Consider the following 21,303-nt stretch of genomic DNA (forward strand, 5'->3'; position numbering starts at 1 on the left):
AACATTTAGATTTCCAATCCTTTTTTTTTTTAAAGATTTTATTTATTTATTGGACAGACAGAGATCACAAATAGAGGCAGGCAGAGAGAGAAAGACAGGGGGAAGCAGGCTCCCTGCCAAGCAGAGAGCCTGACGCAGGGCTCGATCCCAGGACCTTGGGATCATGACCTGAGCTGAAGGCAGACGCTTTAACCCACTGAACCACCCAGGCGCCCCATAGATTTCCAATCCTTTTTGCCATAAAAAAAGGGTGTGTGTGTTTGTGTGTGCGTGTGCATTCCTGCAGATGTATCTATCCATTCTAGGAACCCCTTGGAGCACAGGCTCATGGGTTAGACGTGCGGGCAGGCTTCACAGGCAGGCAGGGGTTCTACCTTCACATCAGCTAGAAGCGCATGGGGAAAGGAAAGCCGCGTCTACTACCCTCTCTCCTCTATTCCTCTTTTCTGCCAGGATGGGAGCTTCATGATTTTCTCTACTTTGGCTCATCAGAGCCAACACCTCACATTATCTTGCTCCCACCAGATTTCAGCTGATTGTCTTTTCCTTTTCTGTGAATGTGAAAAAGTACTGGGGTAACCGCATGACTTGAGGATGATGTGGGGACATATTTCTTATGAAGTTAATACTATCTTCACATGATTCATATGTAAAATATATCTGTGTCAAAAGAATCCAAGTTTAGAGGACTTCGGGAAATAAACCGTAATAAGAACTAGACCCAGTTTGTTTAAGAAAAAAAAAAAAAAAAACTTAAAATGACAATGCCACACAAATGGTAGATTCCATTTCCAATTAGTGACTGAAGATGCTTCCGTTTTCCCCTCCAAAATCCAAAAAAAAAAAAAAAAAATGTGAAAGTAAAACAGTAATAAAGTAGGTGAAATGTATCTGAGGGTGGGCTAAGGGAAGGGGGCTGGCATCTCTTGAGTGCCAGTTTTATGCCAGTCACTGCGAGTATTAAGTCAGTCTTCACAACAGTCCTCTGGGTTTAGATTTGTTTTTCCCACTTAAAAAAAGCAAGTCCACGGTGGATTTGCAACTTACCCAGCCTCATACATCTAGATAGCGATGGAACTAACAGAAAGTAGGCTCTTTGAGCCCAGGAAGCACGTGTGGGGTGTTTTGCCTCACAATAACTAATTAGTGTAAATATATATTCCTTCTATCCTCCCCTTCTTCCTTCTTTCTGTTTTATCTCCCTGAGCAGCATTGAAAAAAATTTAAATTTCAGTACAGTTAACATACAGTGTTATAATAGTTTCAGGCGTACAATACAGTGATTCAACAGCTCTGTACATCACTCAGTGCTCATCACATCAAGTGTATTCTTACTCCCCATCTCGTCTTTTCCCCGTCCCCTTCCCCATGTCCCTTCTGGTGACCATCTGTTTGTTCTCTCTAGTTAAGAATCTGTTTTTTCCCCCCCTCTCTGCTTTTTTCTTTATTTGTTTTGTTTCTTAAATCCCCACATATGACTGAAATCATATGGTATTTGTCTTTGTCTTATTGGCTTATTTGGCTTCTTTGCCCTTTGGCTTATTTCACTTAGCATAACACTCTGTAGCTCAATCCATGTTGTCATGAAAGGCAAGATTTTCCTCTCTTTATGGCTGAATAATATTCCATAATATATATGGAATTCACTTCTTTATTCATCTACCTATGGACACTTGGGCAGCTTTCATAAATAATAGCTTTCAGTAAATAATGCTGCAATAAACCTACGGGTACACATATCTTTTTGGATTAGTGATTTTGTATTCTTTAGGTAAATAACCTGGAGTGAAATTACTTCCTCCTTTTTTAATTGGTTTTGTGATGAGCCTCTGTAAAACTTTCATAGGGAACTGTAAGAGAAATAGTCCTTTTCTGAAAGATGATAATTTTTTGGAATTTTGAGACTATCACTTACAAAATAATGGCAATTAAAAATGAAGGAAAAATGATATGTAAACTTGACTTACAGTTTGACGTTGATATCATAGTCAATAAATTATGAACTGTCTCCATCAGATCATGTTGCTGCTTCTGGAGAACGGAATTATTCACTGTGGCGGTCACCAGTTGTTTTTCTAGTTCTTCAATGATGGAATTTTGCTTGGATACTAACACCTGGAGCTGATCTTTCTCTTCTTTTATTGACCGTAGTTGAACTATATGCTTGTCTTCCATGTCTAGTACTTTCTTTTCTAAGAAACTTATAAAGGAAAATAATGGTTATTTTAGTGATTGCTTTATGGACATCAAGTCAGTTTCATAATTCTTATATCATCTTTTATGTTTATTGAATTTCTGCTTCCCCAAGACACTCTGTCTTCCCAGAGTGAACGTGTTGCTGCAGCCCTGAAGAAGCTCTCAAACTTGCCAAGAACATTGCATAAATAAGTGTGACATAGATATGAGGATAAAATACCCTGATAAAAATCTAAGGTCCATAATTAGAAGTTATCACTGACATGCATTTGAAGACCATGGTTTTGGTGTAGGGGGCTATGGAATTATTCACTGAGAAGGCAGGCTTGATGTTGGGAGCACACGTGGGCAGGTGGAATGGTAAGTGGAAAGCGCAGGCTGAGAGCTTCACATCTGTGCATGACTCCCTGTGTTAAGTGGTCGTCCCTACTCTGCATCTAGGTGCATGTCTACCTAAGTGACTCTCCATCTGTAGAAATAAATACCAAAAACAGATGCAGTAGACAAGATGATGATCTCTGAGGTCCCTTCTAGTTCAAATAATCTGTAAGCCTACTATGCCTTTTGGGAGAAAGTCACATTTTCTGAGTTTTTAACCCTGCAAGCAACATTAGCCAGCCAAGAAACTGGCTACCCATGGTAGGTCTTACCTATAACATTAACAATGTTACAATCTGTTTTAATAATCACGATTAGAAACTCAATTGTAGCTCTTAAATTTATGCCAGCCTAGATCATTGGAGATCAGTCTACGACAGCAAGTATTTAGTCTGTATACCAAGTCAAAAAATAATCACTTACTGTAATACTTATTTGCACTCCACTTTCATAAGTGTTATATTTATTTTAACTGTTGTTTCTTATTATTTTTCTTGATACTAGCTTATTTTTTAATTGTATATACTTTTTATTAATTAAAAAAACAAAATGACTTGCTGTAAGCAGAAGTTAACCTGAAAATAAATGCATAAAGCTTTTCCCTTTTTGCCCTAAAATCCCTTCTAGTACCATCAGCATTCAGGCAATATGTTTTGGAAGTACTCCTGTGACCCTTGACCTAGACAATTAACATAAAATGGGGCATTTTTAAGTCACTAATCTATGTTGCCTTCAAAATGACATTGCTGAGATTTCTTAAACAGCTGTCTTTTATTGTCTTTAATATTCCATGAGGAGGCATAAAAGAAAGATGGGACAATCCCATGGTCCAAAGTATGAACACTCCAGCGTGGATATTTATTTTAAAAAAGAAAAAAGTTTCTTTCTCCAAAACCTATACCACTATAGCTCCAGAGGGCAATTGTATCTTGATCTAAAATAGTTAATACTAAGGTTAAGTACAAGCATGGATTAAAGAGTTTAGGCCAGCATCAGATCACTCCAAATCACATGGGCTATGAGACCAGAAATGTGTAATGAGTTACAGAAGCACAGTAAAGCGGCAAGGAGTCCCAGATCGTATTTTGCAAAATGCGGATTGGGACCCATTACTGGCTTGGGAAATCCATGCAATGAGTGACAATCAACATTTTTTTAAATGAGAGAAAGTTAAATGGGATAATGTTAACTAGGATAAAGTACATGAAAATAGAGTGTAAATTCATAGCAAGGACTTGGTACATTGCCACAAAGGCTATGGCTGAGGGTGATGGGGGGTGGGAGAAAGGAGGTGGAGCAGCATGGGGCATACGCACGTTTGTTTGACAGCTCACACTTTAGTACGGTATTTGATTTTCTGATCAAGGAGAATCAATTCGATCCTCAGCATAGAAGTTGCACTTAAGCTTAGCTTATCTTTCCATTAATATAGCTCTCATTGATGAGAAATATGGGAAAGGTATCCTGCGTGGGCAGAAATACCAAGGCTTCTCAAAAAGGGACAGTATCAGTGGCAGCCCTTTTCAGTAACAGTAATCACGGCAACAGTAATCACAGTTTCATGGAACTGGTATAATTTGAAAAATTTGAAAATTTGGAAAATTTGAAAAGTTTGAAAAAAATAAGTTGAATCATTTATTTTTAGAAGAAAAAAAAAGAATGATAAGATGAAAACCACATTGTAATTTTCACCTTCGCTGGTGAACCTAACAATTGGATAGTAGCAATATTCAGAGAAACACTGACCCTAATGAGTACTTTTTTTTTCTAAGATTTTATTTATTTATTTGACAGAGAGAGATCACAAGTAGATGGAGAGGCAGGCAGAGAGAGAGAGAGAGAGAGGGAAGCAGGCTCCCTGCTGAGCAGAGAGCCCGACACGGGACTTGATCCCAGGACCCTGAGATCATGACCTGAGCTGAAGGCAGCGGCTTAACCCACTGAGCCACCCAGGCACCCCCCTAATGAGTACTTTGACTTCATTTGAAACTATTCAGTAATGAAAACAGCTGGACAGTATTTGAGGGAAATGCTGAAAGTAATTGAAAGGTATGGTTTGTTACATGTGCAAAACATCCACAGATATTTACAATGGTGTTCTTGCAAATGAGATTCTAGGCTAGTCAAAATAGAAGACACCTCAAAACACAGCATGCCGAAGTCACTGAAAGATGGAAAGATGGAAAATCATCTGTGTGGTTTTCTTATTTTTATTGACTTACACTGATTAATAGAGACCTTATTATTGTCCCTTCATTTCAAATTTGTGATACAAGAGATGATGATTTCTGCAGTTGCTTTCTATGACAGTCTGCTGATAGCAAGCTCTCTCTCTCAGGGTCTGTGCTTTGGCGGGCCATTCCGAAATGGTCCATGTACAACTCCACTCTGAGTGAGGTGTTTGCCATCCAAGCTGCGGATCGCAAACTAAAACAATAATTTATTAGGTATGTTTGACAAGGTGCTTTTTTTTTTTTTAAAGATTTTATTTATTTATTTGAGAGTGAGACAGTGAGAGAGAGCATGAGGGAGGAGAAGGTCAGAGGGAGAAGCAGACTCCCCATGGAGCTGGGAGCCCGATGTGGGACTCGATCCCGGGACTCCGGGATCACGACCTGAGCCGAAGGCAGTCGTCCAACCAACTGAGCCACCCAGGCGTCCCTGACAAGGTGCTTTTATGGAGGAAATGTGTTGTTTAAATTTAGTGTCATATAAAAGTAGGCTCAAAGTATTGGAAAAGTGCGTTATTGGTCAATGGTGATTAAACTGGCGGAAAGTGTGAAAGATTTAAGTGAAAAAGAATGTGAAGGATCCCGTATGCAAGAATAATCAGAAAACACAGCAAGCTACGGGCTGGTGGGAATTACTGTTTTATACATCGTAAAGCTCTAACGTACAGAGAAATTTTCCCAGATCATGGAGGATCAAAAGATGTAAGGAAAGTTGTTGATTGTCTTTCAAAGCAATCCCAGCTGCGGGTAACGGTTTACTTGTAGTAAGCGGAAACATTAAACAGTGTGTCCGAACTCGGGAATCAGATTTGCATTTCTCTAGGCAAAAGGCAATATGATTTGGCAAATATTTACAAAGGCAATACTCGGGTGACATAACTGACATACTTAACTGATGATATTAGTGTTTTAGCATACAGAAGGAGAAACTTAAGGAGGGGACAGTGTTCAAGACCAGGCTGCGCTCAGCAAACTGGACATAGCCCGGACAGTATTGTCCTGGCAGGCCACTAGAGTAATCATTCAGCTCCCGTAGCTTCCCATTACTGCAACATCGTTAAATAAGAGAACATCATTAAATAAGACCATTTTAAGAAAATGAAATTGCAGAGATTGTTATATCTCAATTGTTGGCCTCAAATTTTTATTTATTACTTTGCTGAAGGAAAAAAGTGGAAACACTGAAGAAAAATATTTGAATTAAACAAACTATTTGCAAAAATATTAAAAATCCATTTGCTCTTCAAGACCCTAAATCAGTAATGAGTTAAACTTGTTACCCGAAGAACAGAAAGAATGATTTCAGCTGAGTTCCTGATTAACAGTAAAGAATGATTATAAGACATGAAGTTCATCATCATTTTTGGTTAAGAATAAGGAATTATGAAATTGAAATCAAGTAGCTATGAAATAGAGTACCTTGTTGTCTGGCCATTCTCCCTGTCATGTAGACATGTCTTGGTTGGAAACAAGTTAATAAACACAATTATCCTTATATGCCCCTGACTGCAGTAAACCTTTGAAAACCATCCCCACTGATCATCCCAAGTTTGTTTTTGTATGATTTTCTTGGGATTTTTCTAGATCTTGTTTAAATATCAATATTATATTTATTATTAACTTCTGTTTTTACTTTATCATATGTTTTAGGAGTAACAATTGTATCATGAAATGTGCACTATTTATAGTTTCTAATTTTCAGCTGTGGCTCATTCTGCATTGGGAACAACGAAGTTCCCAGAGGCAAAGGAACTATTAAAATGCCTAGGCCAGTGTTACTTTTACTCCATGACACTGGCAGTATTTTGTCACAGATTAAATTGCACAGTATTGAGGCAGAGTTTGGGGAATCATTGGAAGAGAATCTTTAAGGGGCTGGAGAATGAAAAAATTGAAGACTGGATTAGAAGGCATGGTAACCTCCATATTTCCTCCCAGACCCTCTCCCTTCCTTTCCCTTACGAGGTGTCGGATCCTGACACTACACATTAAGACATCTGTCATTTTGTCGTGATTTTGGAAGCCATGCTTATAATTAATAGTCACATGAAATAGGCTTTTAGATCTAGAAAGTGTGCAATTCTGAATTGTAATTTTTTGTGTTTTTATTACCTGTTCTTATCTTGCAATTTGTTTATTTCACTGGTCTGATCCAAAATCTGTTTTTCCAATTTGTTGGTGGAAAGGGAATGTTCCAGAAGCTGAAGTTCAAGTCTTGTTGTCTGATTTAATACCTAAATGTAACAAAATAAAATTCCTCTTTGTCATGTTTAAAGGTACATATAACTTCCTTTTAATTAAGTCAGCTAAATTATAGGAAAACATAACTAAAGCATTTTTTTAAATTTACCCCAAGTATCTAATTTTGGCATATTCTCCATTTTCAGAAAAGGCCTGAAGTCCTGGATTGCATCAGAATATGGTGTTTTTTTTTTTTTTTTTTTTTTCCCCACCGTGTCTTTTTTTAGAAAGTGTTTTAATAGTTCCGGACAGTGGTATTTGTGTCAAATAATATAATGCTGTTACTCTTGTTCTGCCATATTTTAGCATTTCTTTTCACACAGTGATACAAGTGGGAATATAAAATGGTCATATTTAATACATCAGAAATTGCTGATAAATGAAAAAGGTTTTGCTTCCACTCAAAACCTAATGCTGTTCTCTTATTTATCAGGAGGCAACATGATTAGAAGTCACATGCTTCCATTCTATAAAACCATAGCTCATTTTTAGCCGGGCATTTCCTAGTTTGTAGTCACTTGTTCAGCCTTTTATTTTTTTGTTCTCCATCTCTCTCTCACTCTCTATTATAAAAATCATATTAGCCAATTAGGAAACAATAATACATCGCTGTGAAGTGGGAGCTCAGTTTTGCTGGGGCCTCTCTGTATACGCCATATGCAATATCGCTGTTCCCATTGTGTTCTAACAGGTCTGAGGTTGAATTCTTTGGTGTTTGGCTGCCTTCTAGCAGGAAGAGTCTATTACTCACATCCTCTGGGGCATGGTTATTCAGGATGTGACATCACGTGTAAGTGTAAGGCAGAATTGTTGCCCAGGAATAAGGGTCCTTGAAAGAACCATTGTTTGCTCAGGGTCTGTGTCATTCATAAAAGGCTTGGCCAGGCCCCACTGGGCAGCTGTAGGGATAGTCCTGTCCTTAGTCAAAGCAGCATGAGTACATACCATGAACAGTCTTATGAATGAGTAAAGGCATTGGCCTGCAGAAAGGTTGGGTTTTAATGTTAATACCTGGATGATAGATTTGGCTTATATCTTCTTTGGGCCCAAATACTCTATGTTGGTCATTGTAAAAGGAACTGGAAACTGGGTTCCTTTATTCAACTCCTAAGAGCTATAAAAAGAGCACAATGGGCCAGAGCTGGGGAGGATGGCATATAGGGCCTGACTGACCTGGGATCAGTGGTGCTGTTTTTTTATCCCTTCCCCAAGGCCTCCAGCAGTAGGTGACTGTCTAAATTATCCACGTCAGGTGCTTGTCTGTGGTCTTTATGATCTTGGACCTCTACCCATCCCTCATTGTCCAGTGGAATAGCTTCTCACTCTGACAGGCTACAGGAATCTTTATAATGAGAAAATTTTATGTTTGGATTTAAACCCATTTTGCACAGTAATTGCTAAGTAGTGCCTACAATATATTTGGTGCATAATTCGGTCCCTTGATGTCCTTGCTTCGGTTCAGCCATTTTAATGTGTTTAGCTGGACATAGTAGGCTGTTTTCTTTCCAGTCACCCTCCAATTTTCCTGTTATCACAGATCATACAATATCTAGTTTTACAATAGATTTTTAAAAAATAATGTGACCCAACCAAAGCTCAATGAAAGCTAGAAAGCCTGCCTTACACAGGATGTCGTAAAGGTTATGGCATTGCTTCATGTCTTACCCTTGATTACCATTGTCTGAAAATATAAGGAATGTTATACTCTCAGACATTTTTTTGGATGAGGTTGATTTCCCACTAGTTTTGCTATCAAAAGGTGGGGCATATGATTTAAACATTATTAACTTATTTTAGTAATTGACTATGGATATATTGTTACATTTACTTTAAATTTTTTATCTTTTCATTTTTATCTTTTATCACTTCTTGGGATTACAGTTTTCATACCTTGTGATCCATCGTATAGTGTAGTTACATTTTCCCTACATTGTTCTAATATTGTGGAAAGATTTGGTAAAGAAGTAACTTCTTATTCTGTCCTCAGATAAAAATCTTTTATTCTCCAGCCACTTTCCTACTGTTTTCCCTACTTTATCCAACAGTTCGTAGGGGGACAATGAAAGGACAGCTGTACCGTTCTAGACGTGACCTTATTCCAGTTGGGAGGCTTATCATTTCTCTTACCTCATATCCCCTTCTGCTGATGTCTGGCATTTCTTTTGGCTGAAGTAGCATATAGAAGTAATACATCATAGAAATTATTTACTATTAAATATTCTCTCTCTTTCTCTCTCCCTCTTTTTTTTAAAACATTGCTTACAACTCAGAGCAGTAAGGTACTAACTTCATAAGCCTATAAAGAATCCAGGGTTAGGAACCAGAAAGCAGGTTCACCAATGAAGAGACTTGAACTGAGAGCCTCTTAATAGATTCCACCAACAGTCCTTTTTTTTCCCACACCTAGACTATTCCTTCCTTCTTTTTTTTTTTTTTTTTAAGATTTTACTTATTTATTTGAGAGAGAGACAGAGAGAGCATGAGTGGAGGGAGGAGCAGAGGGAGAGGGAAAAGCAGACTCCCTGCTGAGCAGGGACACCCCCCACCCCCATCCCAAGGCAGGGCTTGGTCCCAGGACCCAGAGATTATGACCTGAGACAAAGTCACATGCTCAACCAACTGAGTCACCCAGGTGCCCCCACCACCCCCAGACTATTCTCACTCAGTCACACGTTGTGTGTCATTTGGCATGATGCAGTGAATTTTGTTTCAATGTTTTGATGCTTAGTGTCTTGGTGTTGTTCTTTTGTTATTTTCATATTCCTGTCTCCTCCTGCTGTTAATCAGGAGCTCGTAAAATCTGAAAGCTAAAAGAGCACTTAGCAGCCAGTTGTAAGACCTAGCCCTCACTTTATAGTTAAACCCACCAAGGCCCCCAGGAGCTGAGTGCCTTGCTCAGACTCACTCAGCTGGCTGATGGCGGGAAGTGAGCCATCGGGGGATGGGTAAGCCCTCTGTGCCACAGCTGCTGCGGCTTTGTCTATGAACTCATACCACAAACTGTTTTCATACTTCTTTGAGATCTGGCTTTACCTTAAAAGTTAGATTGAAGAACAAAATGTCTTGCACTCTTCTTCAGTGCCTTTCATTTCTCAAATGCACGAAACAAGCTAAGGACTTAACCCAGAGTCCAAAAGGTACCCAGCGAGGCAGGGGAGCATTTGTCTTGTAGTTGTCCAGCATGCATCATACAAAATGATTCACATGCCATTAGTAGGAAAATTAATTTAACCTCAGTACTAAAGATGAAAATGGGGACATGTGGGTGGCTCAGTCGGTTGAGCGTCTGACTCTTAATTTCGGCTCAGGTCATGATCTCAACGTTGTGGGATCGAGCCCCCTGTCTGGCTTCACGCTCAGTGGGGAGTCTGCTTGGGATTCTCTCTCCCTTTCCTTCTGCCCCTCCCCCTGCCGCCCCACTCTCTAAAATACATAAATCTTTAAGAGAAAAAAAAAAAAAAAGAAGAAAATGTATTTACGGATTTTAAAACCTTATGTACCACAAATTCTTATTTTCTTACCAATTTTTTTCCTGCTACCCTCAAGCTTTCTTCATTTTTTTTTTTTTAAGCTTTCTTCATTTTTCCACCATTTAATCAGGTAACCATGCGGCCTGATTTCTTGCTAGTCGCTAGTCTAGCTGGACCATTACGTGCGTTGTGCTCCGTGACTTACTTGTGCTTCAACGTCCGTTAGCTTCCGGGTTTGCGCTGCTGTTTGATTGAGGAGGTTTGTTCCTATTTCTATCATCACAGCGGTCTGGTTCTGTACTGCATTCTGTTGCATCTCTACCATTTCTCTCTTCATGTTGTCCTGGATGTAATTCTCAAGCTAGAAAAGAACATGTGTCAGAAAGACAGTCATCAGTCAAATGGTCAGAAACCTCATTCCTAAATATTTGCCCATTTCCTTTAAAAAAGATGTGTTGGAAGACCTGTGCCTTGCTCTGATCTTGCTATGTTTTTTATCACCAGTGGCACAATGAAGTGTGGTCTTATGTTAACTTAAAACCAACAGCTTGTTCACATCATGTGTGGGAGATAGCCACATCCAGAAGCCCACGCCGTGGCTGGCACAGGAGGTGGCAGGACCCCCATTTAGAGGTGGGCAGAAGGGGGTGTGTCATTAGCAGGCATTCTGTCCGGCTGCAGCTCTGGCCTCATTAGGCAGGAAAGGACAATTTGGTGTTAAGAAGCATTACTATTTCTCCCACATTCTAGACTTGTGGTTTCTTGAAATAGAGACTTGAGAAGACTATGTAAGGTAGAGCATGAGGAAAGGCTCACTGTTGGATTACAGCATCACGCCTCAGGTCCACGTTCTGCAGGACCACCCCCCACTTCCCTCTTACCTTATTCAGCACACATTAGACCTAGTAGGTCTTTCCTAACATGGGTGCGTTTTTCACAGGTTCCTCATTTCAGATACCAGGCAAATGTGTAATCCTACGTTAGGACCTTCATCACTCCACTTGCCGGTATGTGGGCATGCCAGCCCATTTTAATATTAGCTTCAGCACAAGACAGTGCAGAAGCTAATTTCACTGCCATAGGTATAGATCCCTATATCTTTGGCAGTAAAATCATACAACTAAATATAAATGTAGGACATCCAGATGTGTGGGAAAGAGGCTTTGGGCTGTGGACACCTACTCTCTTATTTTTCTTTGACTCGAGGGATGTTCCTTAACTTTAGGAGTGCCCAGTGTCCCCTGCATAGAATAGAGTTTCTGAGTGGTCAGAGAAACATCGGAAGGCTTACCTAAGCATTTATGGTCATTGTGTGTATGCATAACTTTGGATATGTAAAATGCAATTTCCTTTCTTCTTTGTTTTTCATGGTGATCCAATGATAAGAGCCACAATTCTATTCTTTAGCCCAAACTATGAGTTCACAAGGACAGAAAACTTTCTTTTTATTTTTTTCTCATAGTAATAACTCAAAATTTTTAAAATTAAATTGAATAATTGAAAGAGGAGTATAAAACTGCTTATAATGCCTTTCTTTAAAACTTTAATCATCTGCACAGAAGCCATTCACAGAGCTGGTCACCAAGCATCGTTTCTCCTAAAATCTTAACAGTGAAATAATTCTGTACTTCTACCTATGAAAGTGAGAAAATACAATGGAAGGGTGGAGTTTGTCCCTTAGAGTTCAAGGGTTTCTTTGTTGGTATAATTTTTATAAACTGTGTCTTGGGTATTCTACGTCTCAGGGCTGGTATTAGAAGTCTGGATTTACTGCCTCAATTTCTAACTTGCCGTAGACTCTACCCCGCCCCTTCGTGCTTCCCATCTCCCTCCTTGCTGGTTATCTTGAGGGTCAGTGGTCACTCCCTGGTTCTTCCCTGGCCAATGGGCAGATCACATATCATCATCCTGACAACTCCTGCAGCTCTGATCTCTTGTAAACTCTTGTAGTTGAAGCCTCGCCTTCTCTATATGAACAAAAGTGGAGTAGACCACTGTAAAAAATGAAATCATGTGCTATTACTTGGCAGTCCAGGAAATACCTCTGGTATAGACTTCATAAAATAGGAAGAGTGAAACCCTTGTTAAACCTGTATTAACCAGCAAACTAGCTAGGTCTTTTCTTAATGTAGTATTCGTCCCCTCTCCCGCCTTTTTAAAATTTAACTTTTATGATTTAAACAAGTTATAGGAGTTCAGACAGAACTTTGTTATTTTTCCTTTCTTTCCCTCTGTCTCTCTTTCACACACTTACTTTCACACACACTCCTTCTTTCACTCCTCTCATCACCGTGGGAGTAATAGAATTTTTGAGGTTCAAGTTAAAGTTGTGTAAGTCATCCAGAAGAGTTGCCTTAGTTACTCTCAACACCCAGCAAAGATAATATTTAGAAAGCCTTACTCTGGGAAGTTTGGACTTATTAAAGATATATCCAAGCTGGAGTTTGGTTTAAGTCCATACCATAAAGTAATAATTTATAAATTAGCATAAATACAGGTCTTAATCCTCTTACTGATTTTGGTACTTAAGAACTACATAGAAATGATTCTGTCCTTTGTCACTCTAAATCATATAACTAGATGAAGAAAATGGGTCCTTCAGTCCTCCCCCGCCACATTCGAGAACTACTGAGTCAAATATGGTTACAACCATCGGGACACATGAGAAGCTTATTTATAATCTGACATTTTAAAGTCAACTTTCCATTTAAAATTAGACTCAAGAACTTTAAAATACCCAGTTTTTAAAAGTAAAAAATTTTAACTTTATTGCCATAACGTTTTCTAAGCTTAGAAACAATAGAGTAGAAAATATTTTCAAGTCACTGTTTTCCAGCTTTTCAGGAGGAGGAAGTGCATGTATGTGGTGGGTGTGTGGGTGTGGTCAGTCTTCGCTGAAGCAAGTTACGGTACATGCATGTGCGTCCTGCCTGGGCAGGCACGGGCCGTACGTACATGGCACATACGTGGCTCGTGTCTATATACAGTATATACAACTAAATAAAGTAAAAATCTATAAGCTACTAACCCAGTATCTAATTGAGGTCTTGGGGAGAAAAGTGGAACAGAAACAGAAAAATCTGGAAGTAGACATCTTTGTGTTGATTCTCAGAAAGATTTGTGCTCTCACACTTGAAGCAGTGAACGTAAGTTAAGATTTTAAGAGAAATGGGTGCTGTGACAGTTGAGTACTCTTTGACAACAAAGAAGAACGCACTCAGTGCCAGAAGAAATGGCAACAAGAATGGCTGCAGCAGCCACAGCTAACGTTGGCTGCGCGCTGCCCACGTTCCTGTTCCTCTGTTCATGCTTCCCGTGGACTCCAGGCACCCCGGATCTTGGGCGCCTGCACTAGGACTGGCGTGCCTATAAGCCACCCTTCTGCCTTTTCCGTTTTTCTAGTTTATTGCCCCAGAATGTATTTCTGTTTAGTATCACTTGTTTTTGCCGCCTGCAGCTGAAACCCGGCAATATAGCAATCTGTCCAGTGCAGTTCCATTCTAGTATAAGGAAGTCTGCGTTCAAGGAGGAATGTGAGCGGAAGAAGATCTCTGCTCCTCTTGGCAGTGTCACGCTCCCTCTGTCCTGGGGCAGCTGTGTCTGTCTTTGCCATCTGCACTGAGCTGCTCTTCTCCAAACAGTTCCAAGATACTTGAACCTCCCCAGGGAGGAGATGGGCTTCTTCCTCATTTCACACGGGTGGCTTCACACACTCACGTTTTGCAGGAATGTTTGACGTTGCCTTCATGTCAGAAGATGATTATGCTGTGATTCTGATTTGTGAGGCCAAGTGCCCCCCTCCCCAAGTCCTCATTGCAATTTAAAAGGATATTGTGGACATTCATTTTGCCCCCTTCTTAAGTTGTTGGGCTAAGCACTGAAAGTCCTTAAGCTGTTTCTCTTTCCTTAGAGTTCAAGTGAATTATCCAAATTTAAGGAACATTTAAGGACCGTCGCTGTCTTTGTAGTGGCCTGGGCTGTTGCTCAGTATTGGTTTGATTTGCTAAAAGAGTGCACCCTAAACATAGCCTTTCAAGTTGGCAACACATTGAAGTTCAAGCAACCAGAGTAAACTATTCTAATGTACATAAAGATATATCTGTCTCTATATTCATGTAAAATAGGTCCTGAAGGTTTTGATTACTCCTTCAACATTTGGGATGATTAAATTTGACAGGAAAAAATAAGTCTGTTTGCAAGGTAACTATGGCAGATTGATTACACATTAAAATGCTTCCCTTGCTGTCTTTCATCTCACCAAGATTATCATCTTTTTTTTTTTTTTCTTTTTTTTTTTTGACCAAAAGGAAAGTAATCTTGAAACTGGCTGGGGAAAGGAAAACATAGATAGTGTACGAAAACTATCTGCAACCTTAAGATTTTGATCTTGGTTCTGTACCAAGTATATAGTCTTGGTTGAGAGATTCTTTCTAGTTAAATAAAGCTCTGTGTCCGATACCTTTTAATTAATTAGTTTTTGTCCTCTGAACGTGCGAACTTCCGTGGGAAATTAACAAATTGTGAGATGTTTCACTGGAAACCTTTTATCCCTAGCATTGTAATTTAGAAACAAGTTACTGTAACTGTTCTCTCTTGTGCACACACATCCCCAAAAGGGATGGTTTTCTTTTTTCCTGCCTCAGTAATCCCTCCTGACTCGATCCCTTCTTCCCACCCAGTGTCTTCCATCTTCTTCCATCTTCTGGATTGTCACGCAGCCCCTGACTGTACTCCGGCGGCCCCACCCTGAGTGTTGTGGTCTCTCTGCAGCTCACATTACTGCCATGTGGTTGCGCCTGTGCGAGGAAGTGCGGACACCCTGCTTGGCGGCACGCACTCTTTCTGACCTCTCGAACCTCCCAGCCTGGCTTCCTCTGAGCACCTTGCCTTCTGGCTGCACCAGACCCCTTGGGCGGCTTCAGACCTCCTGCCTTTGTCTGCCATCTCCCTTGACCTGCATCCCTCTCCCCCTCCTCTGGTTACACCCTACCCCATCGTACACCCTCCTCAAAGATCTCCACTGCACTGTTGTGTTGCATTTTGATACCCCCCAAATACATTTTGTACTTCTTTGATTGATTTTTAAGTTGCCTACGAGTAAAGATCTACGTTCTCGTTTGCTCCGGATACGGACGTTCGTAACCCTTCTTCAGCCACACACCCTAGTAGCAACACACAAAGCTTGTGCTCTTAAAATTAGCTTGAAAACTTGGAGGCGAAATTATTAAAACCAGGGATTTTCTGTTTGGAAGTCTTTTGACCTAATGTTCTTGGTTCCCTGTCATGAAGAAACTGAAACATCTTTTGAGGTTTTCAGACAGAAAAGTGGCAAGATAGGCTTTTCTCCTGGTCCTTACAAACTTTATTATTTTTAATCTAGGGATTTTACTTCCTAAGCAGTTATGTACTCAGCAGCATTTAAGGAGAGATGAAGAGGGAAAGGCTGGGAGATGCATGACTCAAGCATGTCTTTGTCCTCGGAAACACTTGCAGGAGTCGAGGGGCAAACACATTGCGCATACTTTGGAGATAATGTTCAAATGCCCTGTCAGCTGGGGAGTTCTTCTGTTGCCTCTTTGTATTGAAGCCATATTTGAATTTATCCAGCCTAGAAAAGTCCATACCAAAGCCACATGCATTCCATTGACTGTCTATAATTTTGGTCCTTTCTTTCTACAGCCAGTCCTATAACTAATTTGTTCTGCTCTATGTTTTCAGCATTCTTCTATTAATAATTTATGAGCAACTTTTGTTATCTGATACTGTGTCTAGATAACTTCCTATTTTCACTGGTCATAAAGAGACTAAAAGTGTGCTTTTGATGACTATAAACTTGAAACCGTGATGGGCAACAGAGTTGCAGGCACCAGTTGGTGTCAGTGTAAAGTTGTAGCTTGTCCCCTCCACCTGTGACTGATACAGTTTAAAAAATTTGAATATCAGCATATCTATGCTCCCTGAAGCCATATTTCTTAGCTTTTATTTGTGAAGGTAACTACGTATCTTTCTCTGTTATTTAATTGGGGGGGGGGGTCTTCATCCCGTAAACTTCCATCTCTTTGCCTCTTTGTGCGTTTCCCTTAGCATGGCTCCAGAATCTAAGGAGAAAGTGTATTTTCTCCCCTCAAGCGTTCCAGTCATATCCTACTGATAAGATGGCTGTTTTTTTTTTTTTCATCAATAGCAGCCATTTTTAAATATACACCAGCTTGAAGTCTGATATATAGTAACATAAATGAGTTTGGATTTTTCGTATGGGAAAAGGTGTCACGTTTTACATCTGTGTGGGTTTTTAAAGGGCTCTTAAGGTACATGTGTATTTATCCGAATATTTACTAGGGCTCTGGCTCACAAAACCTTACAGATACTCAGGCAGGGAGCACATAAATGCGACAGGTACTACAAGGTGATGTATATGTTTATATAATGCAACAGTGGTAATAGCAATTTGCAATTGCAAAATGATTTTATACATATTAACTTCTTTATATATCAATATATAAATATATTGTGTAATATTTCTGTATATTTTAAATATCTCTCTTTTTTTAATCAATTAGTTAATGTAGTAATTTCACTTGATTCTCCTCCTGCCTCAGCTTGGGTTTCCCCCATACCAGGGCCAGAGACAAAAGCATGCATGCAGGAAGTTTATTTAGGAAGTGGTCCCAGGGAGCAATGGAAGACAGGCCAGGGAAGCAGGGAGGCTGAGGCCAGCTCAAACATGTGGACTTGGTTGGCTACCACTGGGGTAGCACCAGTGAAAAATCCCACAAACCCTTCTGAGGAGCTGTAGGAAATGTGTTTCAGCACCGAACTTCGCCTCCACCTGTGGCAGAAAGGGCAGGCTCCCATCCCTCTGGGCGAGGTAGCCTGGAGGGCTTCAGCTCTCCCACACTTGAGGGCTGCCTGCAGGAGCTCTGGGGAGATGGCACTGGCCTCCTTAGCCAGCTTGGAGGGCGGGCAGGGAGCCCCCGTCTGTGATGCTGACCACCGAGGGCGTGGGAGCGGCTGGAGGAGGTGTTCCCTGAGACAGCAGGATGGTGCTACTGGCCTGGCTTACAGAGAAGAAGACCGAGGCTGCAGCACGCATGTGCCTCCCACCCACCATGCCTGGACCGGAGTCCGCAGTGACAGAGGAGGAGGCCACAGCAGAGTGCCGCCAGACCTGAGTCACAGGGGATCCCTGGGCAAGAGCCCTGGCATCGGCAGTTCCGTATGGTGGGAACCTTGTACCTGCTCACGGTGTGCTGCCAGGGAGAGCTGCCAGGAAAGCAGCCATTCCCACATTGCGGGCTTCTGACGCTGAAGACCAGAAGCGCAGGCGCAGAGCGCCCCCCGCAGAGCCCCCGCCCCTGGCAAGGCTGGAGCCGCTCAAGAGACGGAGGAGAATTTCACTTTCCACCTCCCAGATGTGGTCTGCGCAGGAGACGTTCTGCGGACTTTCGCATCGCTCTAGTTCTTGGAATGTTTTGTTCTCAGCGTAGGAGATGGTAGTGACAGAGACAGAAAAGGAATATATAGCTCTTCTCTTCTTATAAAATGAACTGAAACATCAATTATTAGAAATGGGAGCATTTGAAATTCACTTCTGGGATGAGATTGATGCATTTAGGCTACAATATAACTGGAGATTCTTTTAATGAAACCACTGTTTTCTTGCATCTCTAAAACTAGGGTGCAATGAGAGAAAAAAAACAAAGTGAGTAAATACTTTTCTATGGCAGATAGTACCTTTGAAATGTGTATATTCATGGACAGATGCATATGTATAAAGCACATAAGTGCTCACGTGTGGAGATGGAAATAAATCTAGACCCATCCATCCGTTGTCACTCCTCTGTGGCATGATAAACTGTCAAAAGCTGAGGGGGAAAAAGGCTTAGAAATCAGTCCTATTGTTGAGTTCCCTCATTTCTGGAATCTACCAGGTCCTGGATCACCAGTGTGAGCTCACAGCTGAGTAGGGATTAATTCCTTGGTGGCTCACAGCCGAGGCAGCACTCAGCACCACGCTGGTGTAGCTGTGCTCACCTAAAAAAGGATGCCACCAGGTATTAACAGGGTTACTTTGTAAATTCTGTGAAGTAGTCCCATCCCAAAGCTTGTTTCCATCTTTTATCTGCCCCCTTTCTACTGTCTCTTTCTGTATTCATGTGGCTTTGCTGAAATCCTGCAGAGATTTCTAGGGACAAAAGAGTGTGATCACCTTTGGAGCGGGCATTTTTTTCCTTTTTGACGTGAAATAAATGTACGCCATCACAATTAACTATACTAGATGGCCCGGAAAGAAGGGAAAAGGCTAAAGGAATTTAAATGATTTTTGCCTTGAAGATACTTTCAAGGCAAGCTAGTTCTTCGTGAGGAAGGCAGAAAGCCTGTGTTGTTTCTTTCACAGAAAGGGAGGACGGGGCGGGGGGGGGGGGGGGGGGGGGGGGGGGGGGGGGGGGGGGGGGGGGGGGGGGGGGGGGGGGGGGGGGGGATTTGGGAATGCAGATGGGCCAGCTTGGGGAGTCTCGGGACTGGGCCTCCAGCCTCCTGCTGTTCCCTGCACATCAGAGCAGACGCACAGCGCGCACAGCGCTCTGCTGCTGTACCTCCTGTGGCTGGCAAACTCAAAGGTGGAGAGAATTGGGGGGGCAACATTGGAAAACTCTCAAAGTACATCAGCCTAATTTGCATGAGCATTTAGCAGTAAAGTATCCCACCTTCTGTGTATGAACTACCACTGACGCAGTGTCCGCTAACGTAGTCCTGTGGTGGTTTTCCGATAGTCCTCTTCTGACTTGTTCAGATTCTCTTGCCAGAACATCGTTCTGTCCGCTCTGCTGAGGACGAGGATGAAGGGATACAGTATACTTTTCTATCCTCTCTTCTCTGATTCGACATTTCTGGGAGCACAGTGTGACGGTGCCCTGTGTGTGGCGGGGGAGGGCTGTGTGGAACACTAGTTGCTGCAGGAAGAGTCCTGGGAAATATTTAGGCAAGCGTGTTCTCACCTTCCAAGCACTGTAGCTGCAGCTTTTTCATTTTACGAGTTTAAAACAGCTAAAGTTCATGCTTTCCTGAGCCATTTGGGAGCGTGCACCTCTTCCCAAGTCTAATATTAGATTGCCTCTAATTTGACCTCTGGTTCAGTCTTCATTTTCACAAGTGTTTAAAGCTATATGTTTTTCGTATTTTCCTATTTATTCACATGATTCAGTGGCCTGTGTGCACATATTTTAAGAAATTGTACTTTGCAGAAACAAAGTGATAAATCTTTTTTTTTTTTTAACACATCAGAGAATAAAAATCATTTGTTTAATCAGGCTATGTTAATCTTTAAAGCTGTACATTAATTTTTAAACCTGCAATACATTTTTAAGCATGTTAACAACTTATTTAAAACCTGATCAAGGGCGCCTGGGTGGCTCAGTTGGTTAAGCAACTGCCTTTGGTTCAGGTCATGATCCTGGAATCCCGGGATGGAGTCCCACATCCAGTTCCCTGCTCAGTGGGGAGTCTGCTTCTCTCTCTGACCCTCCCCACTCTGGTGCTCTCTCTCAAATAAACAAAATCTAAGAATTAAAAAATTAAAAAAATAAATAAAATAAAACCTGATCAACAGTAGAATTTTTTTCTAATCAGAAGCAGTGCAGCAAAAGCAAAACCATTTCCAGTGCCCAAATTATGTGGCAAGACAAAATAGTATGGATTTTTTAAAAAAAAAACTAACTTTAGTTTATCTTCATTTCTTGATCTGAAATTTGATAAGAAGCATATTAAATATGTTTCAAAGTATTTACTGTTCACCTCTGAAATGTCGACAGCCAAGTGGGACTGCTGTTCACTTTGGAAGGCCATACCAGAGCTCTAAGCACATTCCACTTCTTTCTGTGGCTCGCCATCCAGGGAAACTGTTCCAAAGCCACACACACAGTGCTCTGGGGATGGCTGCAGTTTGACTCCACGAGAACAGAGCCTCAGCTGGGAACTGCAAATAGTGATTATGACTTTGGACGAATCAGCGAGCTTCTAATTATGTCTTCCAGGGCCTCCTGACCTGAAATAAGAGAGTATCCTCCTACAAAATATATGTGGGATCAAACTTCTCTTTACAGAATACCAGTTCTGGGGATGATGTTTCTGATTCATTTGTAGAGGGATTTTATTTCAATCTTTTGTTCCCGGAGCATGCCATTCATGTATTGGGGGAGTCACTTGCTCTCCAGGGTTGAGTAAGAATAGATATGCAAAATTGGCCATAAAATGAAGGTGCCACTGCTTCATATGGAGTTTAAAAGCATACTATTCTCTTTCTATGGGATTTCTAACTTATCCTAACGTAATTTTTGCACGAAATTTCAGTGTAAGAAGTAATCCATTTAGATGAAGACACAGATGTGGCATAGAGAGTTATACTTTGCAGTGAAATAACCGTTCCTACATACTGACTCGCTGTATATAAAGTCTGTTGGTCTGTCCAAACTAGGAAGACTTGAGCTATGTTTTGTGGCCAGTTACATGGTATCAGATTGAAAAGGACTAAAGAACATTCTTTAATGAACACTTTCTACCAGTTGCTTTCTCACAATAGAATGATTATTTTGATTTGTAAATGTTGCTCCTTGGGGACAGATTTGAGTGCTAATGTACTACAATTTAACTTTTAAAAAAATAATATGTTGCTGCTAAAATTAAATGCTGTCACAGGCATCACAGAGCAAAAGAAGCCACATACCAAAGAATACCTACTACATGATCTCATTTATATCACATTCAAGAATAGACCAAACCTACTGATG

General features: G+C 40.9%; 2 protein-coding genes across 6 annotated transcripts in view; one reads left to right on the top strand and one right to left on the bottom strand.

Moving 5' to 3' along the window:
• Positions 1-21,303, top strand: part of LOC111144572 (microcephalin 1) — a 242,617-nt gene that overhangs the window by 127,275 nt on the left and 94,039 nt on the right. The window lies entirely within an intron of this gene.
• The window catches only part of LOC111144573 (angiopoietin 2), a 53,696-nt gene that overhangs the window by 14,934 nt on the left and 17,459 nt on the right, over positions 1-21,303 (bottom strand). For 2 of the 4 annotated variants that reach the window (XM_022498929.1, XM_022498930.1), the window contains exons 2-4: positions 10,722-10,877; positions 6,918-7,039; positions 1,968-2,200 (exon numbers count right to left, since the gene is read on the bottom strand). In XM_022498929.1, the coding sequence (XP_022354637.1) occupies positions 1,968-2,200; positions 6,918-7,039; positions 10,722-10,877 (511 nt within the window). Of the gene's footprint in view, positions 1-423; positions 440-1,963; positions 2,201-6,917; positions 7,040-10,721; positions 10,878-21,303 lie in introns of all 4 variants that reach the window. The other 2 variants (XM_022498931.1, XM_022498933.1) reach the window with 2 other exon arrangements.

Source organism: Enhydra lutris, unplaced genomic scaffold, assembly GCF_002288905.1.
Source record: "Enhydra lutris kenyoni isolate GAN:26980312 unplaced genomic scaffold, ASM228890v2 scaffoldscaffold11, whole genome shotgun sequence".
In the NCBI taxonomy this organism is placed as follows: domain Eukaryota; kingdom Metazoa; phylum Chordata; class Mammalia; order Carnivora; family Mustelidae; genus Enhydra; species Enhydra lutris.